We start from the raw sequence: 13,958 nt of genomic DNA, 5'->3' as shown, positions 1-13,958 counted from the left end.
CTCCACCCCCGAGGACATCTCATGTTGGCATCTGGCTTACTTTTACACAGATGTGAATTCTGTCTTGCTTAATTTTGTGGAACACTATCAAGACAGCCTAAAATACAACTGGGCGGCTCAGTACAAGCAACCATCTGCCCTGTGACCAGGTGAGGCTCAGGGCTAGATTCCTGGTGTGCTAAGGGTCCAAAATGAGGACTGGCCAAGCACAAGAAACACGCATGTGCAGCGCAGAGACGCGGGGGAGGGGGGGAGCCCCCGGCCGCCAGCCACCTCCGCGGTGCAGCCAGCTGGGTTTCCATCTAGCTGGTGTGACACACACCCTTTCTTTCAGGGCTCCCGTCGCACACACACCATTCTGCCACATGCCCTGTCCCTGAGCTCACTCTGAAAAGGAACCACAACTGGACTGCAGGTCATCTCTCTGCCATTGAGTCTGGGTTTCAGATGGCTCATCCGTGCAAGAATTTTATGTTAGATGAACTCTAGGTATTTCAACAGACCCAAAATTCTGTGATTTTAGGAGTGTTTTTGAGCATGCATAACAAGCATGGTGGCGAACCCTGGTCAGGATCCGTACCACCAAGTAACGTTCTACCAAATGAAACCTACAAATCCATCCTCGGCGCATCTGAACTAGGGATTTTTCTTCTTTCTGTTCAATGTCCAACTTACTTTTAAAATAGCTTCCGAGGCTTAAAGATTAACCTTTTCCTCAATTAGACCTAAAAATTGTGAGGAATTCTGGAGGACAAATGTCTTAAAACTATCTTTTGCCCTTCTTTCACTCCTCTTTGTTTGGTTGTATTTGAGATCCTCGTACATAGACCGTGAATAAAACCCAGGTCTAGTTTGTGGCTTGCCTGTCCTCCATGCTGCAACTCATGTATGAAACTGGGGCCTCTCCAGAGAGCGGTGTCACCCACCCTCATATTTTCATTTTTCACTGGGTGCTGTTCATTGCTTTTTTGTTGTTCCGTCTTCATATTAGCCTCTAGCAAACACTAGTCCACATCTGTCGAAAACATGGGCTCAGTGTCTTTCTCAGTAGTTCTTACTGTTAAAGAGCAATGGTCTAGGCCGAGGAGGTGGCTCAGTGGTAGAGTGCCTGCCTAGCATGCATGAAGCCCTGGGTTTGATTTCTCAGTACCACATACACAGAAAAGGCCAAAAATGGCTCTGTGTCTCAAGTAGCAGACAGCGGCTCAGGGACAGAGCCCAGGCCCTGAGTTCAAGACCTAGGACTGGCAAAAAAAAAAAAAAAAAAAGGAACAGGCTCAGGATCTTTGTGATTCTTTCCTCAGCAATGCTACTTGGGGCCAGATACACCTTTTAGTGAGGAGCAGCACCATAAATTAAACTACAGTGACTAAGGGATGGGCCTCACTCCGTGTGCCCCGCTGGGCTTTATTTCTTACTACCCATTGACAGACTTCATCCAGGACTTACTGATTTGCTTATTATCTGGCTCATTCTACGAAAAAGAAGGCAGTTATTTTTGTGTTGTGTTTACAAGTTTCACACCAGCACTTACTCGGCCTAACACACAAAGAAACATCAACTCTCCCCACTGTAATCCTAGCTACGCAGGAGTCAGAGATCTGAGGATCACGGTTCAAAGCCAGCCCAGGCAGGGAAGTCCATGAGACTCTTACTTTTGCCAGTCCTGGGACTTGAACTCAGGGCCTGGACACTGTCCCTGAACTTTTTTGGCACAAGGCTAGCACTCTACCACTTGAGCCACAGAGCCACTTCCAGCTTTTCTGTGTGTGTTACTGAGGAGGTGAACCAGGGCTTCATGCATGCTGGGCGAGCACTGTACCACTAAGCCACATTCCCAGCCCCTCCACGAAACTCTGATCTCCAAGGAACCGCCAGAAAACCTGGAAGTGGTGCTGTGGCTCAGGTGGTGAAATGGTCACCTTGAGCTGAAGAGCTCAGAGACAGTGCCCCAGGCCCTGCCTTCAAGCCCCAAGACCAACCACAACAACAACCACCACCAAAGAAATAGGAACTCAGCTGGATGCTGGTGTCTCATGCTTATCATCCTAGTTATTCAGAAATCTAAGCTCTGAGGATGGCAGTTCAAAGCTAGCCTCAGGCAGGAGAGTCCAGGAGACTTTTTTTTTTATAATCAATTGTGAAGCTTCTTAACTCAGGGCCTCGGATACTGTCATGATCTTTTGTGCTCAAGGCTAGAATTCTACCATTTTGAGCCACAGCACCTCTTCTGGTTTTCTGGTGGTCCATTGGAGGTTAAGAGTCTCCCAGACTTTCCTGCTGGGCTGGTTTCAAACCTTGATCCTCAGATCTCAACCTCCTGAGTATTACAGGTGTGAGCCACTAGCACCTTGTGGAAGACAGCTAACCTTGAGCAAAAGAGCTCAGGGATAGGGGGACAGGAGAGAGGGGAGGGGTCAGGGAGATGAGGGGAGGGAGAGACGAGGGGAGGGGAAGGAGGAAGAGAATGAGAGAGAGAGAGAGAGCGAGAGAGCGCACAAGAGAGACAGAAGAAACATGATCTTGCCCCTGTACTCAGTTTCAGTAGAAGGCTTAAAAAAGATCTTCTGGCCAGGTACTGGTGGCTCATGCCTATAATCCTAGCTACCCATGAGGCTAAGGCCTGAGAATAGTTCAAAGCCAGCAAGGACAGGGAAGTCTGTGAGACTCATCTCCAATTAACTACCAAAAACCATGACGTAGAGCTGTGCTCAAGTGGTAGAGTGCCAGCTGTGGCCAAAGACTAAGGGACAGTGCCCAAGCTCCAGAACCAGCACACACAAAAGAAAAAAGGAAAGAAAGGGAGGAGAGGGGGAGAGAGGAAGGAAGGGAAGGAGGGAGGGAGGGAAGAGAGAGGGAGGGGAAAGAGGAAAGAGAGGAGAAAGACAGAGACAAGACAGGACAGGACTCCTGGGCGCTGGTGGCTCACGCCTGCAATCCTAGCTACAAAGCAGGCTGAGATCTGAGGATCATAGTTCAAAGTCAGCCCAGGCAGGAAAGTCTGTGAGGCTCAGGTGGTAGAGCACCAGCCTTGAGCAAGAAAAGCTCAGAGACAGCACCCAGCACCAGTACAAAAACAAAGGCCAGTATGTTTCAATTAAAATAGTTTCCTGGGAGTGCAGTTCAACAGTACAACACCTGCCTGTCTAGTACACTGGAGACCTTCTTTCTTGATCCCTAGTCCTGCCAGGAAAAAAAAAATACATGTTTCCTCACTCAGTCCACTACATCTAGTCATCATGAAATGAATACCCTAATCAGGGCTAACTTATTATTTCCTGTAGTTGAGGCCTCTTAAACCTTTGATTGAAGAACCTCCTTCAGAATTGATTAAAATGTTAAACCACAAACACACTGCCAGCAGATTGTGTATAAGTATACGAACTCAAAAATCTACGGCCCATCCTTTGGCACCATGTTTAGGAACTGTTGATTGTATTTTTAAGTTCCTCCTAACCTTTAGTCTTTTTTTTTCTGGGGGGGGGGGCAAAGAGGGAGGAGCCAGTCTTGGGGCTTGAACTCAGAGCCTGGGCACTGTCCCTGAGCAGCTTTTGCTCTCTACCACTTGAGCCACAACACCACTTCTGGCTTTTTCTGTGTATGTGGAACTGAGGAGTGGAACCTAGAACTTCATGCACACTAGGCAAGCACTCTACCACTGAGCCACATTCAGTACTTGTTTTAATGTGCACATTCATGGCTTGTGCTCCCAGTAAGGAGTTAATCCAAGGAAACACCAAGTATAACATTCAAGACTCAGCATATTATACCCAGGTGATCATGCGGGTTAGGTAAGGGACTTTAAGCCACATAAAACCACAATCAGAGCCCAACACCAACCAGTGGCTCACATCTATAACCCTAGTTACTCAAGAAGCTGCCAGCTGAGAATCAAGGTTACAAGCTAACCAGATACACCAGCAGAAAAGTTCAAGAGACTTTTATCTCCAATTCACCAGCTCCACTGATAGAGAGCCAGCCATGAACAAAAAAGCCTGGTAAGATTCAAGGCCCAGACTTCAAGCCACAGTACTAACCAAAAACGAAAGAACTAGAAAGAGACACAGCAAAGCTAAAGATTAGGTTCTCAAAGGCAAGAAGCTCATTAAAAGATGTAACAAAGCAATCCATTAATTTTCATTATCCTGCTACCATAAGAACTACATAAATGATTCTACATGAACATTTCCAGTTCCCTAGAGGTACTGAGACACACTTCGTGATAAACCTTGGATCAGACCACTGAAAAATCTCCCTTATCAAGTAAGGTACTAGTTTCTGAGAAGACCACTTGGTTAGGGGAAAGTGCTAAATCTCTGAAGATGAGACCAATTAACTTTTCTCTTTGGAGTCAACAAAACTTAGCCAACCACTAAAATATTAAGCAATTACATAATGCTAGATTAAATAGTATACAAGCTGGGCAACAAGCCGGGTGGCTCACGTCTATAATCCTAGCTCCTCAGAAGAAAGATTTGAGGATCACAGTTTGAAGCCAGCCTAAGCAGAAAAGTCCATGCGACTCTTATCACCAATTAACCACCCCAAAATCAGAAGTAGAGCTGTGGCTCAAAGTGCTAGAGCACTAGCTTTGAGCACAAAAGCTCAGGGACAGCACCCAAGCCCCATGAACAAAAAATAAACAAACAATGTGGCTCTGAGGTACTTTTTTCTTTTTCTGGTCTTAGGGCTTGAATTCTGGGCCTAGGTGCTGTCCCTCAGCTCTTTAACTCAAGCCAGCGCTCTACCACTTGTTCCATAGCTCCACTTCCGGTTTTCTGGTGGTACACTGAAGGTAAGAGTCTCAGGGACTATCATGCCAGGGCTGTCTTGGAATCGAGATCCACAGATCTCAACCTCAGAGTAGCTAGGATTACAGACATGAACCACTGGCACCCTGCTCTGAGCTACTTATTAACTGCCAATCTTCTGACAGGTCAGTTATGAGCCTAACTGATATTATCTACTTCTATCTATATAAAGCACATAGTACGTACTTAATGATGCCAATGATTTAATTCAGTGTCACTAATCCACTGTCTTAACCACCCGCATACTTCAGTCTCCTATGAAAAAATCCCTACTGTATGACACAAATACATTGTGAATATATTTAGGAACTTATAAATATGCAATAGGCTACAATGTTACAAGTTTTTAACCTCATGGGTGATAGTGGGTTATTTCAAATTTTTATGTTTTTTGCTATAATGTTCAAGCTTTATATAATTTTATGCATTTGTATGTGTGCCCATACTGGGACTTGAACTCAAGGCCCAGGCAATTATCCCTAACCTTCTTGAGATCAGGACTCTTATTACTTGAGTTGAAGCTCTACTTCTAGCCTCTGCCCCCCCCCTTTTCTAAAATAGTTTATTGGAGATAAGAGTTGCACGGACTTTCTACCCCAGCTGGCTTTGAATCACCATCCTCAGATCTCGGCCTCCTGAGTAGCTAGGATTACAGGCGTGAGCCACTACCACCTGGCAATTTTATGTTATTATTTTTTAAACCACAATTAAACAATGTAAAGGATCATTAACCGTACACTCACAGATTTCTGGACTGATGATTACAAACACTTTATTTAGGGCACACAAACACTGAAGTCCTTAGACATATCTCCAAGCCAGGTGCTGGTGGCTCACGCCTGTAATCCTAGCTATTTAGGAGGCTGAAATCTGAGGATAACAGTTCAAAGTCGGCCTGAGCAGAAAAGTCTCTGAGACTCTTATCTCCAATTAACCACCAGAAAACAGAAGTGGCGCTGTGGCTCAAAGTGGTAGAGCGCTAGCCTTTAGCTCAGGGGCAGCACCCAGGCCCACAGTTCAAAGCACCATGATCAACAACAACAACAAAAAAATCTCCAAATGATAAGAAGCTAAGGAGTTTAATGGTAGAAGCCTCACTAGCATGAGACCATGTGTCCAATCTCCCAGCTCCCAGCACCAGGAGAAACAAAAGTATGTTGCCTTTCCTGAAGAAATCCTCTATATTCAAGGCTGCTAACGAAATAAAAATATTCTTAGCATGCCAATATAAAAACATCAGCCCAAGCTGGGCGCTGGTGGCTCACACCTGTAATCCTAGCTACTCAGGAGACTGAGATCTGAGGATCGCGGTTCAAAGCCAGCCCGGGCAGGAGAGACCGTGAGACTCCTATCTCCAATAAACCACCAGAAAACCGGAAGTGGCGCTGTAGCTCAAGTGGTAGAGCGGTCGCCTTGAGCTGAAGAGCTGAGGGACAGCGCCCAGGCCCAGAGTTCAAGCCCCACGACCGGACCCAAAAAAAAAAAAAAAAAAAAAACATCAGCCCTTCAAATATGAGTGATTGCTTCACATTAAATGGAAGCCAAGTCTTGAGGATTCTATAAATCCAAATGTTCAGCCAGGTGATCAAGAGTTAAAAAGAGAGGTGATCTGTCCCACAGGTGAAAACTGGCTTTTTTTACAATAAAATAAAATAAAGCAAAACACGGGCTGGGAAGGTGGCTCAGTGGTAGAGCGCTTGCCTACCGTGCGTGAAGCCCTGGGTTCAACTCCTCGGTTCCACATACACAGGAAAAGCCAGAAGTGGCGCTGTGGCTCCGCAGGCTGGCATGTTAGCTACTCTGGAGGCTGAGATCTGAGGATTCTGGTTAAAAGCTAATCAGGGCATGAAAGTCTGTAGGACTCTTACCTCCAATTAACCACCAAAAAGCCTGAAGGTGAGCCTTGACTCAAGTGGCAGAGTGCTAGCCTTGAGCACAAAAGTTCAGGGACAGCACCCAGGCCCTGAATTCAAACCACAAGAATGACACCAAAAAAATTTTAAAGCCAGGCTGGAGGCAGAGCTCAAATGTTAGAGCTCCAGCAGTGAGCAAGGAAATTGAGAGGCTGTGAGTTCAAGCCCCCATTAAAGAAGAAATGATATCCAACTTCTACCTGGTATTATTCACCATTTCTATCTTTTTTTTTTTTTGGGGGGGGGGGGGTCCGGTCATGGGGCCTGAACTCTGGGCCTGGGCGCTGTCCCTCAGCTCTTCAGCTCAAGGCTAGCGCTTTACCACTTGAGCCACAGCACCACTTCCGGCTTTTTTCTTTTTGCTTATGTGGTGCTGAGGAATCGAACCCAGGGCCTCAGGCATGCAAGGCAAGTGCTCTACCACTGAGCCACCTTCCCAGCCCCATTTCTATCTTTTCAAGTTGCTGTACATTTCCACTGTAGGGCCTAGGACCTAACCTAGTAATCTTTTCTTTCTTTGCCAGATCTGGGGCTTGAACTCAGGGCCTGGGCACTGTCCCTGAGCTTCTTTTTGCTCAAGACTTAGCATTTTACCATTTGAGCCAAAGCACCACTTTCGGCTTTTCTCTTTTATGTGGTGCTGAGGAATCAAACACAGGACTTCATGTATTCTAGGCAAGCATCTACTACTAATCTACATTCCCAGCCAGATTGTTTTCTTAAACAGGCCAATAAACTATTTGATATTTTTTAATTACCTAAGAAAAATGGAAATCAATTATACTGAATCAAAACTGATTAGTGTCCTCAGTTCTTCACAGTTGAGTCAAGTTTGGTAGACAACTAATTCAACATTTCTCAACTTTTGAAAAAAAAATCTCTACTTAAAACACAGCCATATCGCCCATCATCCTAGCTCCTCAGGTGGCTGAGATCTGAGGATCATAGTTTAAAGCAGCCTAGTCAGAAAAGTCTGTGAGAAGACTCTTATCTCCAATAAATACCAAAAGTCAGAAAATGGAGCTGTGGCTCAAGGGGTAAAATACAAGCCTTGAGCCAAAAAAAAAAAAAAAAAAGCAGCTCAGCACATGTGTGCACACACACACGCACACACACACAAAGGGGGGGCATATCAAAATAAATACGCATGCTCTACGATAGAGATACAAGAACCAGAGCGTTTAAGTAAGTAGGTTACCTAACGTCTCCAAAGAAAAAGATGTGTGAAGAATACTTACAGGGCATACATGTTGGAATCTAAATAGGTATCTGAGGTGAGTGTTTTTCAAATTGCATATATTTTAAGTGAAAAGAAAAAAGTTACTCCCCAGGAAGACTAGAATTAGAAGACGATCTCTTCGGGTGTCTGCACCAGTCACTGTGTAAGCTACAATCACTTCTCATTTCTGCTTTAAACATACTTGACCTCTTCAAACCATCTGCGTGCGTGTCTCTGTAGGGAGGGAGAAGCCACGCACGTGCAGGACCCGGGGCAAATCGCTCCCGGGCCGCTGGGAGCGCGGCTGGCTGTCTTCAGGCTGCAACGAGCCCACCTCTCCTTTTCCATCCGCAAAACGGGCGCGCGGGGACCGGGGACCGGGGGACCGGGGCCGTTCCCCCACAGGCTTCCTGACCCGCGTCCTCTCCACGGTCCCTGGGAGCCCGCGGGGTGCGGGGTGCGGGGTGCGGGGCCCCGCGGCCTCCACGACACACGCAGCCCTGATTCGCTGGCCGTCGTCGGGGTGTTTTGTTTTGTTTTTTTCTGCTGACCCACTAAGGAAATTCAGAACATTCGGGAGTAACTGTCAGAAAACAAACCCACCCTCCCTCCCTCCGGCGGACTCCAGGCTCGCGAGCCTCGGCTCCCCGGATTCTAGTGACGGGGCTCCCACCGAGAGGAGGGAAAGTCGTTAGAAAACCACCCGGTACCCCTCCCCCTCCCCCTCCCCCTCCCCCTCCCCCTCCCCCCTCGCCGGCGGCAGCCCGCAACTTCCCCGCATTGTCCCGCGCGCCGCGGGAGCTCGGGCCGCCGGCGCCTGGGTCCCCGCCTCCCCCGGCCGGCGCTCGGCGCCCGGGCTCCGGGAGCGCGGCTTCCCCCGCGGGGCCGGGCGGGCGGGGGACGGGGGGGGGGATCAACACCAGAACAACACCAACACCAACGCAACGACACAACAACAACATCAACACAAAAGCCGCGCAAGTTTGCAGCCCCCCCCGGGCCGGGCGGGCGCGGCGGGAAGAGGCGGCGCCCGACTTTGCCCGCGGCCCCGGAGCCCCCCCCCCCCGGCCTCGCCGCGGGCGGACGAGCTCCCGGCGGCCCGACAAAAGCAGGCCGGGCCCCGGACCGCGCGGGCGCCGCCGCCGGACGTCCCGGGGCACGCGGGGCGCCGCGGCCCGGCCCCGCCGCTCACCTCGATCTCGAAGTCCGGCAGGCGGAAGGCGGTGCGGAAGAGCGAGCAGAAGTGCGCGATGGCCGGCACCTCCCACCAGGAGCGGAGCTCGCCCAGCCCCGCCGCGCCGCGCTCCTCCGGGCACATCGCCGCGCGCGCTCGGCGGCCGGGGCGCCGCGGCGGCGGCTCCGGCTCCGGCTCCGGCCCCGGCCCGCGGCGGCGCCTCCGCGCCTCAGCGCCTCGCGCCGGCTCCCGCCGCGGCGCCCGGGCTCCGCGCCACCCGCGGCTGAGGCGCGCGGCTCGGCGGGGCCGGGCCGGGGGTGGGGGGCGGCGGCGGCGGCGGCGGCGGCGGCGGCGGGGCCGAGTCTCCCAGGCGGCCGCGGCTCGGGCTGTCGGCGGGGTCCGCGCTCGCCCCGTCCCGCGGCGGCGCTGCGGCCGCCCCCGGTCCCGCACAATATAATCCACTCAGCGCCGGGGAAAACAGATGGGGCCGGGGGCGGGGCCGCGGCCCGGAGGGGCGGGGCCGCGGCCGGGGAGGGGCGGGGCCGCCACGCGGAGGGGCGGGGCCTGCGCGCCACAACAACAACCCCGCCCACCCCCGGCGCAGCCGGCGCGGCGCGGCGCGCGCGAGCGGGGGCGGAGGGGAAGGGGGCGTGGCGGAGGGGAGGAAGGGGCGGGGCCTGCGCAGGTTCCCCCCCTCCCCGGCCGCGGCCCGAGGGTCGTCCGGGCTCTCGCGAGGCCCCGCGGGGTCTCCCCGCTCCTCCCTCGGCCCCGGCCGCGCACGTGCGGGAGGCAGCGCGCCGAGGCCCGCGCCGGCCCCGGGACGGCGGGGTCCTGCCGAAAAGAGCCAGGAGTCGGACCCGGCCCGGACGCGGGGGCCGCGGCGCCCACCGGGCCTGACCGCCGCCCGGCCCCGGCCTCGCTGCGGCGCGCGCACCGCCCTCCCGCGGGGAAGGCCGGCCCGGCCCGGCCCCCGGGCCCCCGGGACCCCCGGGCCCCGCGAGCCGCGGCGCCCCGCGCTGGGAGGAGGGGTTTGAACTCGGGACCCGAGCTTCCCGCGGGGCTCTAGACGCACGCGCGCACGCGCACCCCCAGGCCCCCACAGGGTCCACGTGCGCCCAGCCTGCGAAGGCAACCCTCCGACAAGCCCTCCTTCCCGCCTACCTCGGGGGTCCCTCCGTGGTCACAGCCGCACCAACACACGGTGCGCTCACCACGCACAGATCTGTCTGCACTTGGCACAGTGGTCACAGCCGCACCAACACACGGTGCGCACACCACGCACAGATCTGTCTGCACATGACACAGTGGTCACAGCCGCACCAACACACGGTGCGCACACCACGCACAGATCTGCGTCTGCACTTGGCACAGTGGTCACAGCCGCACCAACACACGGTGCGCACACCACGCACAGATCTGCGTCTGCACTTGGCACAGTGGTCACAGCCGCACCAACACACGGTGCGCACACCACGCACAGATCTGCGTCTGCACTTGGCACAGTGGTCACAGCAGCACCAACACACGGTGCGCACACCACGCACAGATCTGTCTGCACATGGCACAGTGGTCACAGCCGCACCACCAACACACCCGTGCGCACACCAAGCACAGATCTGCGTCTGCACATGTGCACAGTGGTCACAGCCGCACCAACACACGGTGCGCACACCACGCACAGATCTGCGTCTGCACATGTGCACACCTGACCAAACTCAATCCTGCCACTCACCAGTGACTCCCCTCTGTTCATGAGAATCCCATCCGGCCTCCTCCCCAGCCCTTCCAACCCGGGGCTGATCTCCTCCTGCCAAAGTGGTGCCTACACCTAGGGGCTTACCCCACCTCCTCCCTTCTGGCTGGGCTGGTCCCCTGCCACCCACAGAGGGACTGCCCTGCCTGACTCCTGCCCAGCCCTTCCGGTGTCCTCCTTGGAGTGGTACGCAAGCCTTTTACCGTGACTGCAGTTACCCTTTCTTCTCTAGTAGAGTACATTTTTAGGGGAGATCCTCCCTGACATGTGCCAACTGAGTGATTCATTTGTATAATGATGATATGAGTCATGTCACCTACCATAAGAAATTCAGGCCAGATGCCAGTGGCTCATGCCTGTCATCCTGGTTACTCAGGAGGCTGAGATCTGAGGACTGTGGTTCAAAGCCAGCCTGGGCAGGAACGTCCATGAGACTCTTATATCCAATGAACCCCCAGAAAATCAGAAGTGGAGCTGTGGCTCAAAGTGGTAGAGCGCTCACCTTGAGCGAAAAAGCTCAGGGACAGCGCCCAGGCTATGGAGTTCAAGCTGCATGAGACAAAAAAAAAAGTGGTAGAGAGCTAGCCTTGAGCAAAAAGATCTCAGGGACAATGCACAGGCTATGAGTTCAAGACCCACGACTACCACCACCAAACAAAAAAAGCAAGAACTTCAAAACTCCTCAAAAGCCTAGTATGACTTACCTCCCTCCCTTGCCCTCTCTTCTTCCTCTCCTTCCTCCCTCCCTCTCTTCCTCTCTTTTACCCTCTCCCTCCTTTCCGTTCTCCCCCAGTGCCTTCCTCCTTCTCTTACCCTCCCTCCTTCCCTGCATTGTTTGAAGGAAGAAAGTATTAGAGACTACAGGATATAATTTATTGACAAAGTTTAGGATAAAAGAAATATGTGGGGGCTGGGAAGGTGGCTCAGTGGTAGAGCGCTCGCCTCGCATGCATGAGGCCCTGGGTTGAATTCCACAGCACCACATAAGCAGAAAAAGCCAGAAGTGGCGCTGTAGCTCAAGTGGTGGAGGCCAGCCTTGAACTGAAGAGCTGAGGGACAGTGTCCAGGCCTAGAGTTTGAACTTGAGCCCTATGACCAACAAAAAAAAAAAAAAAGAAGAAGAAAGAAAATATATATGTATATGGAGTTTGAGCTTAATGGTAGAATACTTACCAAGTACGAAGAACAAAAGTAGGAGCCAAAGTTACTGTGACCAGGTATGGTGGACTTCATGCCTTGGGAGAGGCAGGAGGGTTGGTGAACACAGATCCAACTTGTGCTGTCTCAAGATGCTGTCAGAAATTAAAAATTAAAACTATATATACATATGTATGTATATATATATATATATATATATATATATATATATATATATATATATATATATATATCACTGTGAATAGACAATCTGGCCTCAGAAATCCTCCGACTAACTCTTTCATGCTCCCTTTTAGTACACTTCTGTTTTCCAGGGACTATCCATCCAGCAGTTGGGAGTAGCCAGGCTCCCCTTAGACACACCTGTCCTCGGAGCCCCTTTAGAGCGAGGTCTTCTCGTTCCTGTGAATTGCAGTTTTCGCTACAGTGGCAAAGCCACTGTAGGCCAAGGCTATGGATCTTTGCCCCTAAGATGGGCAATTTGTTATTGCCATGAACTGCGAGGCACAACCCCCCCCCCGACCCTGCTGAGAGGCTGCAGCGGGCAGCCAGGCTCCACCAGCGTGGGCCCGGATGGGCACACGTCCTGTGGAGTTTTTGTTTTGTTTTTACAGACTAGAGATGGAACTTCAGGTCTCACACGGTGTCTCGGCGCGCTACCAATGGACTACGCTCCCAGCCTCACACAGCCATGAAAAGAGAGATGACAAAGGCTGGCGAACTTAGAACTCAACGGGACAGAGTCCAAGGGGCTGAGAGACTCCTTTCTACCTCCGACCTTGAATCTCAGGACTGGAGGTCGGGAGTGGAACTCAGTGGTAGAGCACTTGCCTAGCATGTATGATGTACCACAAAAGAATAAAATAAACCCTGCCCACTTTGTCGGTCCTAGAGCTTGAACTCAGGACCTGGGCACTGTCCCTGAGCTGCTTTTGGCTCAAGGATGGCACTCTACCACTTGAGCCACTTCTGGCTTTCTCTGTTTATGTGGTACCAAGGAATTGAAACCAGGGCTTCATGCACTCTACCACTCTACCACTGAGCCATATTTCCAGCCCTAAAGTCCTGCTAGAGAGCTGTTGTTGCATTCTTTTCTACAAGCTGTATACGAGAACTCTCTCCCTCTTGCTACCCCTGAGTGGCTTAGTCCATGTTTATGCTTCTCCAAAATTCCTCTCTGAATTCCTGAGTGTCCTGCCACAGCCTAGCTCATTGTGACATCTCGCCTTGTTCTTGACACAGGTCAAACAGCTTTGTAGCAACTCAATTCTCAGCGCCATTCAGAAGCTGGTGAATCTTAATGAGTTTTTCCTTTAATCTCTTCTCAAAAGGCCTAGGATCCTTAATTTCTCTAACTTTCTTTTAAATTATTTTAGCTCCTGGGTTATTTCCTTGGCCTCGGACCATCCCTGCTCGGTTTAAAGGCCACTTTATTTTGGTTGACAAACGGCCCAGGGTTGTACATATTGGGTATCAAACTCCTCAGCAGTGCCTCAATTTCTCTCCCCCCCACCCCTTCGTTTTACTCACTTTGAAATTCACATTCAGGTAGAAATATCAGTTTCAGGCCTCTCAAGTTTCTAATTCGATCGATAAAATGGTAAGATTGTCAACTTAGTATAAAGCCTTAAGTATACACAGCGTTAAAGTTATAAAGAGTGGTTAGAAATAATCTAATCTAGTTGTTCCCTGTAGAGAGCTCAGAGGAGAAAATATCTTGGTGTGTGCTGCAATTTCCTGAGGAAGAAGGGTCTCCAATTGGAAAGAAAAAAACAGCGGGTTCCCTGTATTCAGAACTTTAAACCTTTAATACAATTTTATTAAGGAAGTTAATTTAGAAACTGTTATTTATAAAAGTTCCAGGCCAACCTGCAGCATAAATTGAGATTTGCTAGGAAAAGCAAGAGCGATATTGCAGGGCTCCAAGGAT

The 13,958-nt window shown here is 51.3% G+C and overlaps 1 protein-coding gene across 7 annotated transcripts in view; it reads right to left on the bottom strand.

The window, feature by feature from the left end:
• LOC138817905 (chromatin remodeling regulator CECR2-like) overlaps positions 1-13,958 on the bottom strand; it is a 129,298-nt gene that overhangs the window by 69,631 nt on the left and 45,709 nt on the right. Inside the window, exons 3-4 of one of the 7 annotated variants that reach the window (XM_070008683.1) lie at positions 12,044-12,162; positions 11,191-11,419 (exon numbers count right to left, since the gene is read on the bottom strand). The exons of 5 other annotated variants lie outside the window; for them this stretch is intronic. In XM_070008683.1, the coding sequence (XP_069864784.1) occupies positions 11,191-11,193 (3 nt within the window). In that variant the 5' untranslated portion in view covers positions 11,194-11,419; positions 12,044-12,162. Of the gene's footprint in view, positions 1-9,135; positions 9,262-11,190; positions 11,420-12,043; positions 12,163-13,958 lie in introns of those variants that run through there. One more of the 7 variants, XM_070008676.1, reaches the window with a different exon arrangement.

Source organism: Dipodomys merriami, unplaced genomic scaffold (assembly GCF_024711535.1).
Source record: "Dipodomys merriami isolate MVZ:Mamm:240054 unplaced genomic scaffold, mDipMer1.0.p SCAF_703, whole genome shotgun sequence".
Lineage (NCBI taxonomy): Eukaryota > Metazoa > Chordata > Mammalia > Rodentia > Heteromyidae > Dipodomys > Dipodomys merriami.
The sequence above is the reverse complement of the archived record's forward strand: the minus strand, read 5'-3'. Positions and strand labels throughout refer to the sequence as shown.